General features: G+C 40.0%; 1 protein-coding gene across 7 annotated transcripts in view; it reads left to right on the top strand.

Annotated features, from left to right (window-relative positions):
- KIAA0825 (KIAA0825 ortholog) overlaps nucleotides 1-21,835 on the top strand; it is a 416,740-nt gene that overhangs the window by 222,391 nt on the left and 172,514 nt on the right. For 5 of the 7 annotated variants that reach the window (XM_043913608.1, XM_043913607.1, XM_043913604.1 and 2 more), the window contains 3 exons: nucleotides 841-1,000; nucleotides 5,104-5,262; nucleotides 7,088-7,182. In XM_043913608.1, the coding sequence (XP_043769543.1) occupies nucleotides 841-1,000; nucleotides 5,104-5,262; nucleotides 7,088-7,182 (414 nt within the window). Of the gene's footprint in view, nucleotides 1-840; nucleotides 1,001-5,103; nucleotides 5,263-7,087; nucleotides 7,183-20,141; nucleotides 20,242-20,300; nucleotides 20,830-21,835 lie in introns of those variants that run through there. The other 2 variants (XM_043913606.1, XM_043913609.1) reach the window with 2 other exon arrangements.

The raw sequence follows: 21,835 nt of genomic DNA, 5'->3' as shown, positions 1-21,835 counted from the left end.
ACGATGTAAGTTGAATATCGTGATTTATTTTGCACTAGTATAGCGTGAGAATTTTAAAAATAAATGTCACCCATTATTACAATGTATATACTGTTTAAAATCAACAATAAGCCAATGAATTCTTATAAAAGAAACGTTTCACACATAGAACTTGCACATTCCTGCTGTACTTACAGGAGACCCTTTTCCTGGAAGGATAAGCAGACTAGTGACTTTTGCTAAGTATCTGTTACCTGGAAGAAACAGGAGGGGAGGGCATGTATTTTTAAAAGGCAACAAGTGTCAAAAGGCCAATTTAAAATACCCAGTGGTAAGCATTCCTCCAGGAAGCACCCAGCCTATATTTAGCATAATAGGCTCCCCCTTTTGACACTTTAATTAGTCTTTAATGTGTCTAAGACAGGTGTAAAGAGGAGTCTACAAAAGACAGAATACCAAAGCTATTTCTGGCATCAAAGATACTCTTTATCCTCAAAGAGAAAATACAAATTATTTCTTACACGTTCTTAAAAAGAAATGTTTTGTTTTCATCCCACGATTATAGCAATTTCAACAATTGTGGTAATGGGAAAATGTTTTATAGATCGGAGTATAAATGCAATAAAGAAATGTTTTAAAAGAAACGGTTCAGTTTTTTAAAATGCTTTCAGGTGCTTAGTTCTGAGGCACTGTTTATGGGAGCTGCCGCCGTTTTGGGAAGGTATACCTATTTGAGCAAAGTCTTTATGGGTGCTTTGCATACGAGATTTACATCGAACTCTCCACACTCAATCACTTTGATTATTTTCAATCTTTACAATTCCTCACCACTGATACTTAATACGCTTTCTTTGTATTTAGTGCATTTATGACAATAGAGAAAAGCACAGCCTTAGAAGAAGGAGATATCGCTCTTGAACTGACTGAGCAGAAAATAAACATGATGATCCTGGATATCTGCCACAAACCAGGTGGCAGCGAATACCTGAGGCAAATTTATCACATCATGCGGCTCAATGAGGTAGGGAAACGGCCTTTTTACCGAGCAATTAGGTGTGTACTGGCCTGAGGCAGCGTCTGCTGGCAGCTAAGGGTTAGTCAAGGAGGTGATAATACTTCTTAAAGTCAATACCAAACTCAATATTGCATTATTAATAGAATCTATTCAACCCAGGCTGTTCTGCATTTGTATAGCAGAAGCTTCACCGAAACAGTGTAGGTTTTATTTATGTGGTTTAAACAATAACACGGCTCATAAACTCAACTCAGTTCAGAATGGTAGAGATGAGAGGTGCAGTTTGGGAATTATGTATTTGTGACCGTTAAGTTGATGTTAAAATCTGGTATTTGTGAAATGAAGAATTTTCTGTAGAGAGATTTTTAGCTCTTCTGCAGACGTCATGTTTGTGTTGGTGAAGCTGAAGATTTCTTAGACGTAATGAAAAACTTCAGAAGAATATCAAACCGTATTCAGGAGCAACTAGATTAACCCGAGCAAATGCATTAATGCAGGGAAGCTGATTAGAACCAATGTCATGCTTATTCACCTCTCTCCTGGGTTAAGCCTCTGACCTTGCCTGCTTTTGGTTGTTTTTAGCAAAAATGTGAAGAGTTAGTGTCTTGTTATTTTCTTGAAACAAGTTTGCTAACTTAGGTTTTTAATTTGACCATACATATTCTGGGTTCAGGGGCTTCCCTGAGAGCTCAGCTGGTAAAGAATCCGCCTGCAATGCAGAAGACCCCAATTCGATTCCTGGGTCGGGAAGATCCCTGGAGAAGGGATAGGCTACCCACCCCAGTATTCATGGGCTTTCCTGGTGGCTCAGTTGGTAAAGAATCCACCTTGCAATGCGGAGACCTGGGTTCGATCCCTGGGTTGGGAAGATGCCTTGGAGGAGGGTTTGGTGACCCACTCCAGTATTTGGACAGTGGAGCCTGGCAGGCTACAGTCCATGGGGTCAGAAAGAGTCAGACATGACTGAACGACTAAGCCCAAGGGCAGTCTGGATTCAAATGTGACATCTAATATGAATTAGAATTATGTTTATGTCTGCAAACACTGAATGCATTTTTGGCGTAATAAAAATTGTGTAATATGAATATTGTTAAGATACAGCGTTTTATCTCACTGAGGGTAGGCCTTAAAAAAAACATACATTTCCAAAGAGTGAATTAAACTCTACCACAGCATTTTATGACTCAGTTACATAAATGTTCTCCTTACTGTGATCTATTTGAAAGTTACCTCAAGTAAATCTTGTTTTCTGGCCTTCAGAGAGGTAATCAACCTCAAACAGGTGACGTAACAAGGTATTAATGATCACCCGAGAAGGAGGCCTTTGTAGCTGTGAGAAAGGGTCCTGCTCCTGGAGGAACTGGAGCTGAGGAAGGATTGTTAACACAGGAACACCACCTGTTCACTCTTGCTGAGGATCTCTGACAGCTTGCCTGAGGTTTCCATTTGGGGAAAGCAGGACGTCTGGCAAACCTCCCTTGCGGAGTCATGGTCTTCATGGGCATGACTTCATGGTCTTCACTGGTCACCTCGTTTGGCCAGAGTAACTGCGGTGGTTACAGAGGAACAGATGTTTTAGTCAGAGCACCCTCAGAGCCTTCGTAAAGTTGAGTTAGGATAGTTCTGAACACCGCAGTGGCGGATTTAAATGCCACCCTGATAGGATAGTTCTGTTTTTCAAAGTTCCAATAAGACACAAAAGATTAGGATATCACCTGTAAGCAAAATCAACAAAAATTAAGTTAGGTATTCATTGGCCATCAGCCACCTGTTGTATTCAGGAATTCAAAAGGCCTTTTTCTCCTCGTGGAAGTCTGAGAAAGTGCTTCTGAGCAGATACGCTATGAGATCTGACGTACCTAAGACTCTCTGCCGGGGGCATCACCACATTTTAATCGATTAAATTCCAAGTTAAGGTTTTTCTTTTTTTCCTACTGAATAGACTTACTGTTGGGGCGTCCCCACTGGCTCAGTGGTAGAGAATCTGCCTGCAACGCAGGAGACCAGGGTTCGATCCCTGGGTCCGGAAGATCCCTTAGAGGAGGGCGTGACAACCCACTCTAGCACTCTTGCCTGGAGAAGCTCATGGACAGAGGAGCCTGGCAGGCTGCAGTTCACAGGGTTGCACAGAGGTGGACACGACCGAAGCGTTATGGCAAGGTCTGTCAGCTGGGAAAGCAGGCTCAGTATTTGATGGTTTATTTTGCTGAGTGAGATGCAGGGCTGAGAGGTAATAGGCACAGTGTGAGTTGAGGATAGAATCAAAGTAGGGAGGCCTCTGCCTTGGCTGCTTAAACAATGCAGGCAGGAAATGCAAATAACACAAGGTGACTGAGTGACTGCTGCCGCTAAGTCGCTTCAGTCGTGTCTGACTCTGTGCGACCCCATAGACTGCAGCCCACCAGGCTCCCCCGTCCCTGGGATTCTCCAGGCAAGAACACTGGAGTGGGTTGCCATTTCCTTCTCCAATGCATGAAAGTGAAAAGTGAAAGTGAAGTTGCTCAGTCGTGTCCGACTCTTTGCGACCCCATGGACTGCAGCCCACCAGGCTCCTCTGTCCTTGGGGATTTTCCAGGCAAGAGCACTGGAGTGGGGTGCCGGTGCCTTCTCCGGACAGAGTGACTAGCGTAACACTTAGGGCTGCTTTTATGTGAGGCATTGTTATACTGCAGGTAAATTGCACCGTGAGGTTTGTGCATTTGATGAGTGGCATCACGTCTTTAGCACTTTCGGGGGTGCTACTAAATAGTATTCGAAAGCAGTGTAAATACAGAGCATTTATAGGTACAGGCCTGGGTGAATGGAAGCCGAGCTCTCAGGGAAGCCCCTGAATCCAAATTATGTATGGTCAAATTAAAAACCTAAGTTAAGACACTTGTTTCAAGTAAATAAAAGACACCAACTCTTCACATGTTTGCTAAAAGCAACCAGAAGCAGGCAAGGTCAGAGGCTTAACCCATCAGAGGGGTGCCGTTGACAGACAGGGAAGTTTTGAAAAGAGGTGAGTTTTTAAGTGTTTGTCATTGAGGTAAAGGTAAGGTGTCGGAGCAAAAAAGTCCAAATGGTAGTTGAAGATGCTGGTCACGAGCACAGATGAGGGAGGCTTGTGAACAGGCTGACTCTGACGTGGTGGAGCCCGAGATTCTGCTTTTCTAACAGGCTCCTAGATAGGGTTTATTTGACTGATCCACACACCAGACTTTGAGTAGTAACGGTTTTCAAGATGACCTCTGAAGTTGTTTTCACCTCTGACTCTCTGAACCTAAGTCCTAATCCTAAGCTTGAAGAAAACCTTATATCGTAACACTCTAAAAATCACAAGGACATTTCTGTTATATAATTTATTAAATGACTTATTTATTAACAGTAAGTATTTGGTAGTTCGTGGGAAACTTTTAGCCCTTTAAATTTATCATTTTCCAGGAGGAGTCTTATAATACATATTAGGGTTATTCATCTTTTTATTTGTGGATGGAAAATAAAGTATAATGCAGTAGACTGACTTTTTTTTTTTGGCCCAAGCTGTCGCTGGGGAATAAAATAAACATATTTAGAGCTTCTATTGAACCTTGATAATTTTTAGTCCACAGTATGAAACCAGAGTTGAGGAGCTTGCATTATAATTCATTCTACATAGAGGGAGACTGCTTGCAGTGAAGTATCAGAGTACTTAGCACTCTGCTGAGCTTGGAGTAGGTAGCGACTGTGCTTGATGAATGGATGAGCAATCTTGTACTGTGAATAGTCAAGCTCCTGAGTTAAGTTTTGGTAACCCAGACACGTTAACATGTGAAGTAATGACAAGACAATGCCTATTAAAAAGGTTCTGGTACAATCAAGCACACATTCATTATGTGAGAATTTATTAAGCAGTTTTCTAATCTTTCCCATGTATTAAGTGAACCTGTTTTTGATGGGTTTGTTGCCATCCTGATTGGTATGTATTCTGCTGTGTTTCTTCTGAAAATGTACTCTGTCTGAAGGCAAGTAATACTCTAATCTAGCAAGTGTGCTGAAAGCATAGATTTGGATATTGACCAGTTTATTTTTAAAGAGAATATGTGCTTCCTACCATCGCAAATTGTAATTTTTTTTTTCCCACCTTGAAGGAATATTTAAAAGAACAGCTGTTTTCTATGAATGGTTCAGAAGAAAAGCCATTACCCATCCAACCTTTAAAGACGACCTTGAGGAGTGTGGAAGATCAACCTTCTGCCTTTAACCCTTTCCATGTGTACAAAGTGTTCAGTAAAAACATGCTTGATCAGGTATGTGGAAATTAAATAGTAAATTTCATTAAAACTTTGTGCTCTCTCTCTTTTTTTTTTACACAGGTAAGGAAAAAAAAAAGTGCTGTATGTTTGAATATTTACTCAAAATCTTTTTTGATTAACATGCAAAAGGCCTTGTTCTTGTTTGCGTGGTCTGTGCAAATTGACTTTGGAAAAGTTATTTTGCCTTCTTTTGTATTTGTCAAACTGATTCATCTGTTTGGTCTGTAAAATTTGACTTTTGACCCGGTCAGTTCACTGTGGTCAGAGGAGGGAACATCTGTTCAACTGTGTCTACGAGAGGCTTGAGAAATCCAGCTTTCCTTAAAATCTTCCTCTCCATGGCCGCTTCCACCCTCCCTCGAGATACCCAACTCAAAAAATACCTTGCAATCTTTATAAAGTTATCTCATTTATCAGATAAATTAAAAGATACTTTAAAAGTGATTGTAAATAGAGCCCTGAGCTCCTGTTTTAAGTGGCATGAGGTCAGTTAGCTGTTTTATAACCCTAAACACATTCCTGAATTTAAAATGAATTTGTTAATGATCTTAAAATCAGGATATGTGGAATGAAGTCCATGTGATAAACACCACATATTTTTTAATGTCAGAGTATGCTATCCTTTAAACTGCATATTTCATAGTTACATTCAAAAGATCATCTTCATGCCAAAGTACTTGAAACCTAAAGTTGTTTTTGCTTTGTTCATTCTCCTGGTGTCTTTTTCCCAGTAACCTCCTGACAGACTATTGGAACTAACAGGGCGGAAGAGAAGGATTGCTTGACCTAGAGCTCTGACGAAAATAAGAATTAAAACAATGGCCTAATTCGGGATGCAGATAATATTTTTACCGTGCCTGTTACAGCCCTCGTCTACATTCATCAATACTGTAGTAGAATAAGACCTTCAAATGCTGACAACCCGGGGCAGAATTCTCCTGCTCTATGACAGGATTGTAGTGCTCCATTAATCAGCAGGTGACAGGGCATAGTTCTTGTTGGATTTTAAACACTAGCCTGGACTCGTATTATCAAAACTATTTAGTTTTAAGAGGAATGAGCATCCATAATACTTAAACCCCAAATATATTGCATAAGTTTGAGTTTATTAGCTGCCTTCCTGTGTTGTACATTAGATTCCTCCAACCATAAATAATCATTGTAGCTGTTAAATTATCCTCACTTCATTTAAATAAATGGCATGTTGTATTCAGCTCTGAGTTATGAGATTATCTTTCACAGTAATTTTTCTCCATACTCTATTGTGAAATTATCTATTAAATGAGAAAAAAAAAGAATCATGTTATTTACACTTACAGGTCCTTTTAATTTCCCCTTTAAAGCATTTTCTTAACCAAAAACATTAATATCACTCTCTAATTAAGCTGTGTCTTATAATTTGAGCCATAGTATCAATACTTCCTTTTTTTTTTTTTAAATCAAACTTCCAGGTGCTAAAAGAAACCTATAAATTGATACATGGAAAACTTACCAGTTATTTTGCTTTACTATACAAGAGTCACCCTTTCAGAGAAACTTGTTGGGCAAATTCCATTAGCAGTTGGAAGAATATAACGACTGAAGAAATTGATTTATATTTTTATAAATAATGACTACATCCCCAAATGGATTTATAAATTAATTGCTGTCTTATTGGAATAAAAACCTTCTTCTGTGGACATGATTGATGTTATCTGTCTAAGTCCTTTTTCTGTACCCCCCTCCTTCTTAGTTAGTCTATCACAGCTGGGGCTTTAATTTACTGATCATATTAACTCTGATTAATAACTAACAATAGCGTCTTCTCATTTATCAACAGTCAGCCATCACAAAATGGAACTGGAATTGGTCAAAGTTGCTGCCAAATTATCTGGGACTGGATAAGATGACCTTCAGTATACTGCTCAAAAACAGGTAATAGGACTGGGAACTTGGGGGATGTGTCTGGGGGAAGAGGGTATGCGTCTTTTACATGAAAGGTGAATGTGAGTGTGTATAGATAGACACATATTTGAAATTATCTGAAGGGTAGCTTCTGAATGCTGTTTTTCTAGAGTAAGCATTTGCAAAAGGCAGAGGCATCTTTTTCTGAGATGAAATTGGTTGATTTTAGTCTGAACTGTAAATATTTCTGATGTTGTGTGTGTAATAGTTCAGTATTGTAAACACCCAAAGTTACTGACTTGAATGTCATTATAATTCATTATAATACCATGCCTTTGTTTACAACCATTTAATGAATGCACACAAAATGCCAAGCCAAATCAGCTCGTCTAATCAGGGGAAACATATAAGTAGAACTGTCAAGGTTGAATTTTTTGCTCTGCAGCCAGTCATTTTGGCCCTGTCTTGCCATAGCCTCTCTTGCATATTACTTTGCACACATACACATGCATCCCAGGACAGCGCAATAAAATGATAATGCTATTTCAGCTGAGGAGTCTATACATGTAATTTATTTTGCACAAAGGTATACATGTTTTCTTTATGTTTTAGATAAATACGTTTTTCCCCATTCCTTCAAGGTTTTCAGTGAAAACAGTAGTGTAAGTTTTAAGCTTGTTTTTCTCTATCAACTATCACATCTTTACATAAAATATATATGCATGCTTGCTTTTATTCTTCAGGTATTATGTTTGTTTATACTTACTTCTATATGTCTTGATGATGTATAATATATTTTATCATTTTGAAATAATATAAAGCATCATTTTTCATAGAAGACAATAGCGACAGTGACATAGTAGAATTGTCAGTTCATCCTTGAGAAATCTGGGTGCATATAAGGAAATATCTTGGGAGAGATTCAGGTTGTTTGTTTCTTTGTTTGTTTGTTTGTTTTTAAAGGCAGCTTTGTTGCCAAGAAAAACTGTAGTTTTAAAGTGTGCGGTCACTGTGGTATTCCTAATATTTCATCCCTGAGTGAAGCTCACCCACCAATCATGGACAAAGTTGAGCAATCCAGAAACTTCCCCATCAGGAACAGAGTTTTCTCTCAGCAAGCTTACCACCTGGCAGGCAAGGTGGTAAGGGCTAGGATACAGTTCAGAGTGTACCCTATTAATGCACACATCCTCACAGGTGCTCCTATCCTGTCTCAGGGTTGCTTTGAGAGGTGGGAGGAGAGACCAGGTCTTCTGTTGAATCTATGGCTACATAATGTTTGCTGTTATTTAGTTGCTGGTCATGCCTGACTCTTTTGCAGCCCTATGAACTATAGCCCACCAGGCTCCTCTGTCCATGGGATTTCCCAGGCAAGAATACTGGAGTGGGTTGCCATTTCCTTCTCCAGGGGATCTTCCTGACCCAGGGATCAAACCCAGGTCTTCTGCGTTGGCAGGTAGATTCTTTACCACTGAGCCACCGGGGAAGCCACACAGTATTAACTGGCTATCTGGAAACAAACTAGGAAAGACAAGTCATTTTCCCCCTGATACTTGGAAAGTTTTGAGTTTACGTAGATTAGCTGTATTGTATTTTACTAAGTTTTGCAGTTGTGAATTGCCGGCTGCCAACCCACTAAATGGTACTGTAAGGGCAACACATCCTTCAAAACTTACTGAATTTGCTCTATATAATATTCACTTTTCAGTGAATTTGTGTTTTATCCCACATTGCATATTATTTTTGTTTAACAAATTTTGGTATACCTCAATTAGGCTGATAGCTATTAAACTCTTATTTCCCTGAGATATTATGTACAGAAATGAGTGGAGAAAAAAAAATCTCACAAATTTAGCCAGAAGTAGTAACAGGTCAAAACAGTTCTCTTGGAAAAGGGTCATGAATTTTGAACGGGAACAGCTAGATTCTGTTTCTTAGATTCTTAAAAAAAAAATGGTATGAAAGGCATTCTATTTTAAGGTACCACATACCACAAGCTACAATGAATACAGTGAATATAACTGAGCTGCCTTAGAAGAATGAAAGACATCTGAGAGCTTTTAATCTCTTTTAGCACTTTCCCATTTATTTTAAGAATGTTATTTATGAGACTTGATTAATATTGAATTGGTAAGGAAAATTTTTTTTCCCATTATTTTCTCTGAGAGATGCTCTCGTTTGGATTTATCTGAAATGCCAATTTAAAAAACAAATAGTGCATTGAATTTTTTACAACGTGGTTATTTGAAATTACATATTTGAAAATGAGATCACAGAGTGTTGAACTTCAAAAGTGAGGATTATAGATACTATCCTACATCCAAAAAGTGATACCTTGTATCTACACCTATGATCTTTGCTGGTAGGCAGAGCCAAAGATAAAAACCTGGAGCAATTTAGCTGAATATGCTGTTTTACTCTCCCCCAGAGATACTAGTTAAACAGTCAGTTACTTCTTTTTTCTCTCTTTAATTGGTAAGAAATTTATACTAACCTATCTCCACACTATGGTTGAGTTCATACATGGTGCTGCAAATGTTGTCTGGGGACATAATGTAACAAAGAAATGGAACTCAAATCCACAAGCTTGAAAAAAGTTGGGGAGAAGCGAATCCTTTCTATTTACCTCCTAAATTCCTTTGTGCCTGGCCTTAAAATTCAACATCATAAGCAGACGGTCTGTGGACTTATTCTGTCAAGATTCAGATGCTCTGAGTGGACGAGACCTCCCTCACCTCCAGAGCAGGATGGAGGTGGGAAAACAGGATTCCTGGCTTCTCAGGCCAGAGCTATTGTGAGCTGACCTTAGGAAAGTGATCTCAACTATTCAACTGTGGATTTTCTCATCTTTAAGTGATGACAATTATATATCTACTTCATAGAGACTGTTGGCACCGTCAATTCAGGTCAGTTCAGTCGCTCAGTCGTGTCTAACTCTTTGCGACCCCATGGACTGCAGCACGCCAGGCCTCCCTGTCCATCACCAACTCCCAGAGTTTACCCAAACTCATGTCCATTGAGTCAGTGATGCCATCCAACCATCTCATCCTCTGTCATCCCCTTCTCCTCCCGCCTTCAATCTTTCCCAGCATCAGGGTCTTTTCAAATGAGTCAGTTCTTTGTATCAGGTGGCCAAAGGATTGGAGTTTCAGCTTCAGCATCAGTCCTTTCAGTGAACACCCAGGACTGATTTCCTTTAGGATGGACTGGTTGGATCTCCTTGCAGTCCAGGGGACTCTCAAGAGTCTTCTCTAACACCACAGTTCAAAAGCATCAGTTCTTCCGTGCTCAGCTTTCTTCATAGTCCAACTCTCACATCCATACATGACTACTGGAAAAACCATAGCTTTGACCAGATGGACCTTTGTTGGCAAAGTAAGGTGTCTGCTTTTTAATATGCTGTCTAGGTTGGTCATAACTTTCCTTCCAAGCAGTAAGCATCTTTTAAGTTCATGGCTGCAGTCACCATCTGCAGTGATTTTGGAGCCCCCCCCAAAAAATAAAGTCAGCCACTGTTTCCACAATCAAGAGAATGTTAAAGGAAGATGTACATTGGTTCTGAAAGTTGGAAAGACCACAGATACTGAAAAAAGTAGTAGCATTGGAACAAAGCGGTGTTGGTGTCTGGCCAGGTCAGGCAACAGTGAAGGTCATTTGGGATTAGTAGGGAGTTGTTAGTAGGGAGGTGGGAGGTGGTACAGACAGGTTATACCTGAGGTTATGTCCATGGAGGTTATGCATACTCCAGGCCTAGGCCAATCATGAACAAGTGTCAGATCAGAGGCCGGGCAGCAGGCCCATGGGTCTGTAAGAAACACAGTGAAAACGTGAGTGAGGAAGAGGGTCTAGGACCACGTGAGGCTCATGGGGGTAAAGACTCAAGGGGTGCGCCCTGAAGGAACAGTTCAGGTGCATGAAAGAGGAGATACGGTGGTGCCAATAATATGTGTATCTGAGACAACACTGACCTTTGTTCCACAAGCTGATTCTGTGCTGACTCCAGCATCAGAAAAAATCCTGAAGTGGCTGGCTGCCTGAGTCCTTGTCCAGGAATGGCCTTCTGCTCACTCTCAGCCCTCATCTCAAAACAGGTCTCTACAATTCATGATGTTCAACGTTCATTGCCTTTCCTGCCCTTTGGATTCTCCCAGCTCTTCCCTGTTTTAGGGTCTTGGTACTTGAAATTCTCTCGGCAACTTCCATGGCTGGTGCCGTCTTGTCTGTCTGGGCTTGTGTTACCTCCTCAGAGAGCTCTTGGCTTATCACCTGTCTAACGTGATCCTCCAAGTCTATATTACCTTGGTTTCTCAATTGAGTTTTCACCGTTGGAAATCATAGTTCCTGTTTGTTGTCACTTACTCCTACTCACCCCCACCTCCCCCTACCCCTCCCTGCCTCTGGAGTGGAAAGTAAAATCCATGAGAATAGGGCCTTCTCTGTCTTAACTCCAGCTGTGTCTTCAGGGCCTAGAATAGCCCTTGGGCACATAGCAGGCTCTGAGTAATATCTGTTGAATTAATTAACGAGCAAATGAGGAATAAGAATGCAGAGAAAAAGTCAGCCCTTGACAGATGAATACAGAGTAGGTATTCTCTAAAGGTGGTGTTAGATCAATAGGCATGTTGGAGTACGAAGTGTATCCTGCAAAATCTCAAGTAAAAAATTATCTACGTGCATATTCATTCATTTGGATGAAAAGCAGGTTAATTAAGCTTTGTATGTTTAAAATGCCTGGTTTTTTTCTGTGAGGTTCAGCTCAGATTAAAAGCACAGAACACTGGTCTTTCTTTAATTAATTGATCCAATTCAAGCCATAACCTCTTTAGCATCAAAGTCTGTTCTTTACCCCACGATTCAGATTCAAAAGTCTTTTAATTTTGGGGTGGTAGGTCTGTATCTGTTAAATGATAGTCATATTGAAAACTGTAAGATGGACTTAGCTGACAAAAATATCCAACCAAGCCTTTGTAAATTTGTGATTTTCAAGGCATTTAAAGAAATAGGTAGAAGCTGAAACCTCAGAAGAGAGATCCTGAATATGTATGATGATATATGTTTTTCAACTTAGAAGGTTTGCCATTGTGGAAAATAAAGACTCCGTAGAGGTTAAGAAAATCAACACATATATCAGTTCTACACCTTTACCTTTAATGCCATATAAGACTAAGTACAGTGATTGTACATTGATCTTTTGAAATAATAAAGGTGCTTTTCACAGTTTCTTACTGTTACTTTCCTGCTTTCTTTCTCAGCCACTTTAAAATAAATCCAGACTGTCGAATGAGATGGTGATTACATTTGCAGGAGAGCTCACCAAAAGGAACACTCTATATTCCTCCCTTCATGGCGAATCTCCAGATTGCCATTGTGATATTGTTTTCTTTGCCACTGGAACAAATTTATGTTGCTTCTTTTCTCTTTACCTTATTTATTCCAAACTAATTCCCAAGAACTGTGGTGTCGAAAATAACCTGTGAAGACAGTGGAACGCTATGCTATTTTAACCATCTAAATATACTGCATATGAGTTTGGCTTCGAGTTGAGCAAACACAATTAGATGGGGTGGCAGAAACAGCAGAAGGGGTGGTGGCGGCAGATTTCTGGCCATCACTGGGAGGCCTTTCCAGGTGGACAATAACCGTACATCTGAGAGGAAACAGAGATTAGAAAACACGTTTTCAAAGAGCCACGGATCTGTGGAGTTGACTGCTTGCTTTTAATAATAATAATTGTCGGAGTGCTTCTCAGCTGTGTTGGATTGCGCTGTATGTGCCCTGTGGTGTGTAGAGAGCAGGAAATACGGCCTCTGGCCTTGAACAACACACACCGCACTCTCCGATGACTGTTCTCAGGCGGCGCTGCCGTTAGAACAGTGTTTATAGATGCTCACAGCAGTAAATTCCTGACGCAGCAGCCGGCTGCCCGGTTATGGAGAGGTGGGTTTAAGGGAAAGAGGAAGCTGATTTTACGAATACACACCTCTGAGCCATTACAACCATCGCATACGCCATGGCATTCCTATGTGGGTTTTTTTTTTTTTTCCCCCAAGCTCTCACTCCCTGGAAAACCCTTTCTTTCCCACCTCCACTCACATACCTCGAACTCTGACTCTGCCTACCATCCCCATCTTCCCTAACAGGAGCAGGCTTCCCTTCCATTTTGAATTCCTGAAGCAGCATGTTTTTTTGGGCAGAGGTTGTCTACAGTGTCTTTGCGACACCTAAATTTGACGTTCTGATCCTCCGCGTTTTCTGGACTTAGGGCTTTGGTACGTGAATCAAACAAACCCATCAATGTGCATTGTTTCCTGAGTGGTAACTTGTATGTACGTATATAGTACTTTCGCAGACATCGTGCCCTTTGATTCTCATTGCAACTATGTAATGAGGGTCCAAAATGACGTGCCCAAGATCACAGACATTAACTAGCACCTGGAAGGCAAAATGAAGGCTTCTGATTCTGCATCTGGTACTTTATCTACAATACTGCCCCCTATTCCTGGTCAGTTTCTTCTAGCTTTATTGAGATGTTGTTGACACGTAGCACTGTGTAAGTTTAATAAGGTGTACAGGGTGTTGATTTGGTACACTTATATATTGCAGAATGGTTACGATCACAGTGCTAACTAACACCTCTGCTACCTCACATAATTACCATTTCTTTTTTTGTGGTGAGAATATGTCAGATCTACTCAGCAACTTTCAAGTATATAATAGAGTAGTATTAACTATAATTACCATGAGGTACACTAGTCTCATAACTGCAGATTTGTACCTGTAGGTCAAAATGTGCTGTTGTTTTTTTTTTTTTACTACTTCTATATTCACTGTACAAGTACTGGTGATAGTGAAGATAGCAAACAGAAGGCTCTTGCCACATGGCTGATGTAGTTTAAGTAAATTACATAGACATTTAGTTATAAATCCTTAGGATAACCTTATAAAGGAGGTACTATGTTACCATTATTATCCTGATAAGGAATCTAAGGCACACAGGTATGAGATTCTGGCTCATGCTCCACATTCTTAACCACTTCTATTAATTTTCTAGAGTTCTGCTTATGTCCATGAAATTCTCCAGGCCAGAATACTGAAGTGGATAGTCTTTCCCTTTGCCAGGGGATCTTCCTTACCCAGGGATTGAACCAAGGTCTCCCACAGTGCGGTGGATTCTTTACTAGCTGAACTACAGGGAAGCCCAAGAATACTGGAGTGGATAGCCTATCCCTTCTCCAGTGGATCTTCCCGACCCAGGAATCAAACCTGGGTCTCCTGCATTGCAGGCAGACCCTTTACCAACTGAGCTATCAGGGAAGCCCTTGCTTATGTTAACTCCTTCAAATGTCAAATGTCGAAGGGTGTCTTGAGTGCTACTCCACAATATTTTTAGTTCATTGGGAATTTCCACTTTGGTTATCACAATACTTATCTCCCCTCTTCAACTCTTACATCCCTCTCAGCAACTGCCCCGCCATCACTTATTTATCAGGAAAAATAAAATAATCTGAAATGAATCTCCCAGCTTTTCTTCCTAAACTTTGGTTTTGTTTAAGTTATCGCCAATCCTTTGCTTCTTGTCTCTAGCTTTGGAGGAAGAAAGCCCTCTTCTAATTAAAACTTGAGAAGTAAGTTGACTGCATTTAGGTTGTAGAGGGTCCGAGATCTGAGAAAGTTGGACTTTAACCACTGGACTTGAAGGAATCATCAAAGCCCGTAAGTAAAGGAGCGATAGGAAACAAAGCTCCTTTAGGACATTAATAATAAATGGGGTGGAGGGGCAGGATAATTTAAAAGAAGGAAGACCAGATGAGAGACTACTGCTCGAGACTGAGGAGATTATATGTCACTGATATAAAAGACATTCCCAAGGAATCTTGGGGTCCCAGCTGAATCTATTCCTAATATGCATAAAAATAGCCATGATACTTTCTCTTGGAAGACAGTGTGGCCTAGGTATTTATAGAAAGGTGCCATGCATATCATTTCTTCAGATTGAGTATGTCAGTTCAAATCCTCCAAGCAGGGATTAGAGGCCCATGAGGTTTAACAGGAAAAATAAAGAGGAGGAAACCCAGTTGCTGATCTGATACCTGTGAAAGGAGGGAGGGCAGGGGGAAGATTAAGTTGCAAGAGCCTCAGATAACAGAGTGGCTCTCGGAAAGTGTTGACAAGGCCGAGGAGGACTCCTTGAGCTTAAGTCACACAGTGGAGGAGCCCCATGTCGTGCAGGAATGGGCTGGTGGTATAAACCCGCTGTGGTCAGACACGGACTGAGACCCGCTTGGGAGAGGCATGGCCTGAGCACAGATGCCACGGCAGATGCAGAGAAGTGACCGCGAGGGCCCTCGCTTCCCATGCTGGCTGCAGCAGGAGACGAGAGTGGCGCATTTGCATGGCTTCCACAGTGGGGATGCCAAGAGTGACTCTGTTACATGCGGAGAGATGGTGTGTGTGTGTATTATGTAAGTTAACAAGGATGAGATTTAAATAAAGCTCTCTATTACTTCAACGAGGTAGAAAACAGACAACCTGAATAAATACGTTAAATGCTATTGACAGAAATGCAGAATTGGCAACATTTTGATGAAAGGAAGGTATAATAATTTTCTCAAAAGCAGCCATGGGAGAATTTTTTGCTTGTCAAGTTGAACCAAAATTCACTTTGTAATGAATTTTCTCCTACCTAATTATGCATTCACATACTGGCACTTTGGGGTTCTTGCAACGGATCAAAAGCTATTAAAAACTTGCTTGAATGGAGTAAATTCTTTTTTCAATAACTATTCTTTAAATCTCTCCCCTGTCAAATTCTGTTCAGACCCCAAAGCCTCTGTGATGTTTTCCTGCAAAAAGTTTCAGCATAGTTTCCACCAGGAGTAGCTGTCATAGGCCCATTGATTCAGTTTGGCCGTAGATGAAAAGAACATTGACTGCTTTCGGGCTTATTGGTTATCGCTGAAGATCTCTGTTTATTTTGTTGCTATATCAACATATAAAGAGAGGAAATTATCTCTTTGAAGATATTTTTATTATGACATAATTATGAGAGAAGTTGAGATCTCTATTAAACACAATTAAATAGTATAAGAACAAATCTGAACAGCTAATAGAATTGTTCACTTTATATGATATTTTATATCACTATATTAACATTATTATAATATGCTTGTAATGTGTTGTATGTGAAATTAGTCTGGATACCAATAGTGCTTCCTTATACTGTAAATGAAAATCTCACCTGTAAGTACCTTCGGGGTGTAACTCTGAATTGTATTTTTCCATAATACACGATCTGGTGAAAAAATTAAATCAAGATGTTTTTTGCACCCACAATATTTATATTAATATAAGTTTGAACTTTATTTTGTAATAAACTATAAGCAATACACGTATGTGATTTCAAATGGTCCAGGAAGTTAAGATATAACATTTGAAAGGTCCTCTCCTCTCCCCAGCTCCTCAATCACACGGGTTCCACTGTACTTGCAGCCACTTAAACTATTTCTGGTTTTATTTCTTTTGATTAATAAATCTAAGTGACAGGTTACACCGCTAATTTTTTTAATTTCAGCTTAAAATTAATATGTATGGGCTCCTTGCTATAGAGGATTTAACTTATACTACCTCCTCCCCTTCCCTTCAAGCTCTGCTAATAAAATTTTCACTTTAGTTCTTCTACTGCTCACCTTTATGTGATATAATAGAGCCTGTATTTTAAAATCAGTTTGTATTTTTTTTATTTTAAAAATTTTACATAAAGTATAAAGTTCACTCTTTTTGGTGTACAATGCTGGGTTTTGACAAATGCATGAAGTTATTTAATAGCACAATCAAAATACAGAAAATCCCATTTCTCAAAAAATTCCTTTGTGCTGACCCCTTCCAGTTTTAGTTCCTCCCTATCCCAATATCTGGTAACCACTGATCTGCTCTGGTCTCTATGGTTGGTTTGTTTTTTTTTTTTTTTCTTTCAAGCTTGTCTTTTAAGAGATTTATACAGTGCGTCACCTTTTCAATCTGGCTTCTTGGCATCATGCCTTTGAGATTCTTCTGCTTGCTTGTTCTTCCTCTAGATAGCAGTCCATTGCCTGAAGGTAGCACTGTCTGTTGATCAGCTTACCTGTTAAAAGGAGCTTTGGGTTGTTTCCAGTATTTGGTGATTGTGAATAAAGCCTCGCTAACTATTCATGTACAGGTTTTGCATGAATATAGGTTTTTTATTTCACTTGGACAATACCTAAGCGTGGGAGTGCTGGGTTGGATGGTACAGTTATGTTTGACTTTATAAATAAACGATATCCTTCTGTATTTTATACTGCCTACAAGAAATCTGATGGCTGATCAGTTCTCTTTTTCATATCGCTGACATGTCAATGCTTTCTTGCTGTTATTAAGTAACTCCTCCTCACCAACTACCCCTGGTCATTCTGAAATGAGATTGTGTCAGTGTGTGAGTCTTTGGTTTCTCATAGCACCTTCAATATTGTGATCTCCTTCAGATTCAAAGATTTTTTTTCCTATTATTGATTATTCTCTTGGCTCCCATCCCCAGTTACATCTATATCCCTTTCTGGAATTACTGTAAAGACAGGTGTTCTGACTTATTCTTCCTCAGATACTAGTAGAGGCTTCTTAGCCGTTACCTCCTCATTCTCCAACTCTCTATATCCTTCCCACCTCTTTTTTTTGCAACTAAGTCATTCATTTCTATGACTTTAAGGGATTATCTCAGGTACCAAGATCAGATACCTTCAGGGGCTGTGCAAATAATACAAAAAAGTAAAGGCAAGGTAATACAATACGGGGAAGTGAGAGCCTACCTAGATAAAAATACCCAAATTCTTTTTTTTTTTTTTTTTAATGTTGTGTTAGCTAAATAATGGGCTTCCCTCGTAGCTCAGTTGGTGAAGAATCCACCTGCAATGCGGGAGACCTGGGTTCGATCCCTGGATTGGGAAGATCCCCTGGAGAAGGGAAAGGCTACCCACTCCAGTATTCTGGCCTGGAGAATTCCACGGACTGGATAGTCCCAGGGGTCGCAAAGAGTCAGACAGGACTGAGCGACTTTCACTTTCACTAGCTAAACGACATGTCATCAGAATGGAGTAGGGCCACCAGTATGAAACTCTAAATCTATGGCACCAATTCATCTGTAGCTCCAGTTCTAATTGTTCAGTAAGAGGCCAGATCACATACACTCGGTTTTTTCACTGTAAGGATATTTTAATGTAGTAATTCTCATATTATAAAGAAGTCCTAACATCATAATTATCTTCATCAGGTAAATTCCTCTTTAGAGTTGGGCGATTTCTATCCATCGAACTAACTTTTTTTCCCTGCCCTCAGCTTAGAAACCTTGAGTTACTTTGCAATATTTCCATCTCCTCTCATCTGTATTCCGTCACACAACACATGCCCCCAAGTTTTCCCTCTGAACTTTTCTTACAGCCACTGCTTTTTTCTCTTAATGCTCGTCTGCTCAAAATCCAGTGCCCTCATCTCCTGATCCCTAGATGTCCTGTCTTCACTTTTTATCCATTTATGTCTGCTGCCTTAATATGTTTTTTTCCTTAAACTTCCTTTATTATTAAAAACAATTGAAAAGAACATTAACATTTTAAAATACAGAAATGGTATGTTTATAATCTAAGCTCACCACCCAGATTCAGCCCTTCATTTTTCCAAGTCCTTTTTCTATCTTCACAACACACTTCCTTTTTCCAGTCACAATGAGAAAGGAATCCATTTAAAGTTGTAGGTTCTAAATTCTTCACAAAACTATCTTTGTCATTCATTGATTTTTATTTTTAATGGGGGCTTCCGTGGTGACTCAGACAGTATAGATTCTGCCTTCAGTGCAGGAGATCTGGGTTCGATCCCTGGATCAGGAAGATCCCCTGGATAAAGGAATAGCTACCCACTCCAGTATTCTTGCTTGGAGCCTTCCATGGACAGAGGAGCCTGGCGGGCTACAATCAATAGGGTCACTAGCATTATATCAGATTAATGCAGCACAATTTAGCCATTGCTTCAGATTTTTGCTTTGTTTCCTTTTTCCATGTTATATTGCCATGAGTGTGTAGATTACGTCTAATGTACATAGACGAAAGGTAGAATAAAAAGATATAGGCAAACTTGTTTTACAAATTACCAGATAGTCAAAGGGATAAGAAATAGAGTGAAATACAGAAGTTTTTCAGCATCTTTTTTTTTCCTGCTACTTGTCTACTTCAAATTTACGTTGTCTTCACATTGCCCGAAACTCCTCTAAGCCCCAGTGTCAAGGCTTCTGTCATCCAGGCCTCCCACTTACCAAAAGCCTCATTTATAGCAGAGCCCACTGTTCCTTTAATCATTGCATGACAACCTGTGGTTCAAAATCTTCCTCTGCCACTTTATCTAAGCCTCCTTTTTCTTGTTTGTATAAGTAGATTTTAGCAGCACTTTTCTTATTGAGTGGGCAGACCGAAAGGTTAACCTCTAGTAAGTATTTAGTACAAAGCCTGAAACAATAGGAAATGTCCTATGAATATTAACTGTTCTTGTTTTTAGCTATCATTTGGTCCTCTTTGGGCAGAACAGAGTAGGCTGTAAGGGGCCAGGATAAAATTGTAAGACATAGCCCAGACAAGCATCCGGATAATTGCAAAGTAGAGGCAGGGAGGACCAAGGAGAAAAGGCCGTGATGAGATAAGAGACGTCCAGAGCACTTTTTATTAGTTGCTGGCTATGTGATGCATGATCTGGGTTCAAGGCAAAGGATGAGTTCAGAAAGTTGATGTCTGACTGTTCATGGGCCAAAGGCAGGGAAGGTGTGGCTCAAAAAGGCCAATATTTGACATTAATTCAATAACATTAAAAACCTGCCGTGCACAAAGTCCTGTGTTCAGCTGTGGATTTTGAGTTACTCAGAAATCAGGATGTAGCCATGGGGTCTGTGCTGAAGGTGTCAGCATCCATGATGAAATTGATATGACATCCGCCCTCAGAGACAGAGACTCATCACTTCCTGACCAGGATTAAGGTTCACCTCCCGTCACTGATGGAGTGGAGGCTCCAGGCGAGGCAACCCATGTGCTTGGAGAACAAGGATGTCTGTTCAGAAGCCAAGCACATCTCATGTTAATGACGGCTACACTTTTGCCCAGGTTTATCCCCTCCGCTTCCCTTGACCATCATCCTCCAAGTCTGCCCTTCGAAAACCAGCTCAGACCTGCCATCAAAGCCCTCTCCAGTCTGTGGTTCTCAGTAATCCTCCGGCATTTACAAATGGTTAAACTTGTTGATGTTCAGTATGTGATACGTTGTGATGGTCGCCAATATTTTTGGTCAGCTGTCTCCCTAGATATTCTTGTCAGCACTCGGACAGCGGGCATCTCGAGCTCCCACCTGACACACGTCCAATAAAGCACACAGTATGAAAGCATAAGACTATGCAGGTCATGCCTTTTGGCTTCCAGTCTAAATTTCCTGTTTCGGAATGGATTTTCCTTTTGTTTTTAGACCGTACTGTGGTAAGTAAAGGATCACCAGGAAAAAGAGGCTTTGTTAACTCATTTATTAAACATTTTACTAAACTGTTTTCAGTTAAATATATGCTCATTAGAAGTCACACAATACAAATGTTGTATAAAGTAAAAGTTAACTGATTGCTTATTCACCCTCACTTTGCATAGTTCCACTCACTCAAGTTAACAAATCTGTCCTCTTTTATTTTCATTTAAACCTTAAAATATCCTTTGAGCATTAAGTCATCATTCTGAATAGAATTTTAAAAGAAAAAAAAATTACCAGGAATTTTAAAAGATGTCTAAATGCTACAATTTAGAAAAATAATAGATTAAAATATTCCAGTTTTCTGTAAAAAAAAAAAAAAGTTTTCTAAAGTCACAAAGACATGTGGGATTTAACAACCAACCTGAAAGCTGGTGGATCTCTTATTGTCAAATAATTGACAATTCTAGGTTAATGAATTAAAAGCTATTAATAGTCAGAGTCCTAGGGTACAAAAGAATTGATCTGGGCTGAGCAGATTTGCCAAGAAGTCAGTAAGCTGGTTAAAGTTTTGTTGTTGTTTGCCTGTCTCATATGCCAAGAAAGTTCTTTCATCAGAATTATGTCTTTCCCACACCTGTTCATCTGGCTCAGCCCGAGCTAGGGATGAATATCCACTTGTCCATTTCAGCTAGTCAGACCTGTAAAGGACTTAAAGAGTTAGGACTCCCTGGAAATCGATAACTTTGTATAAACGGCAGTTTGGGCTCTTGCTATTTTCTTATACAGAGAATATATTTGCTAGCAGATGAAAGTAAAGAATTATATAACCCACAAAAACCGCTGTGTTGATTATAAGAATACTTCTATCTCATTATTCTGTCCAGCAAGACTTTGAGGAAATAGATGGACCTGTGACTGTTTGTTCATTTATCCATCCGTCAAATATTCACTAGGCACAGCAGATGAAGAAATAAGCCAGACAACAGCCCCAGTTGTCAAGGAACTCAGAATCTACTAGAGGGGACAGACTGAAAAATCAGTGGCTATGGGTACAACAGAGGTTCACACAAGTGCAGTGGCAGGTGTCAGGGGAAGGGAACGCTCACTCCACTGAATGCAGAAGCCGTCAGGAAATCCACCCAGGATACGGTGATACTTGAGCTGCATGGTCATCACCTGGGTCAAC

Source organism: Cervus elaphus, chromosome 9, assembly GCF_910594005.1.
Source record: "Cervus elaphus chromosome 9, mCerEla1.1, whole genome shotgun sequence".
Lineage (NCBI taxonomy): Eukaryota > Metazoa > Chordata > Mammalia > Artiodactyla > Cervidae > Cervus > Cervus elaphus.
This window is presented reverse-complemented; position numbering and strand designations above follow the sequence as displayed.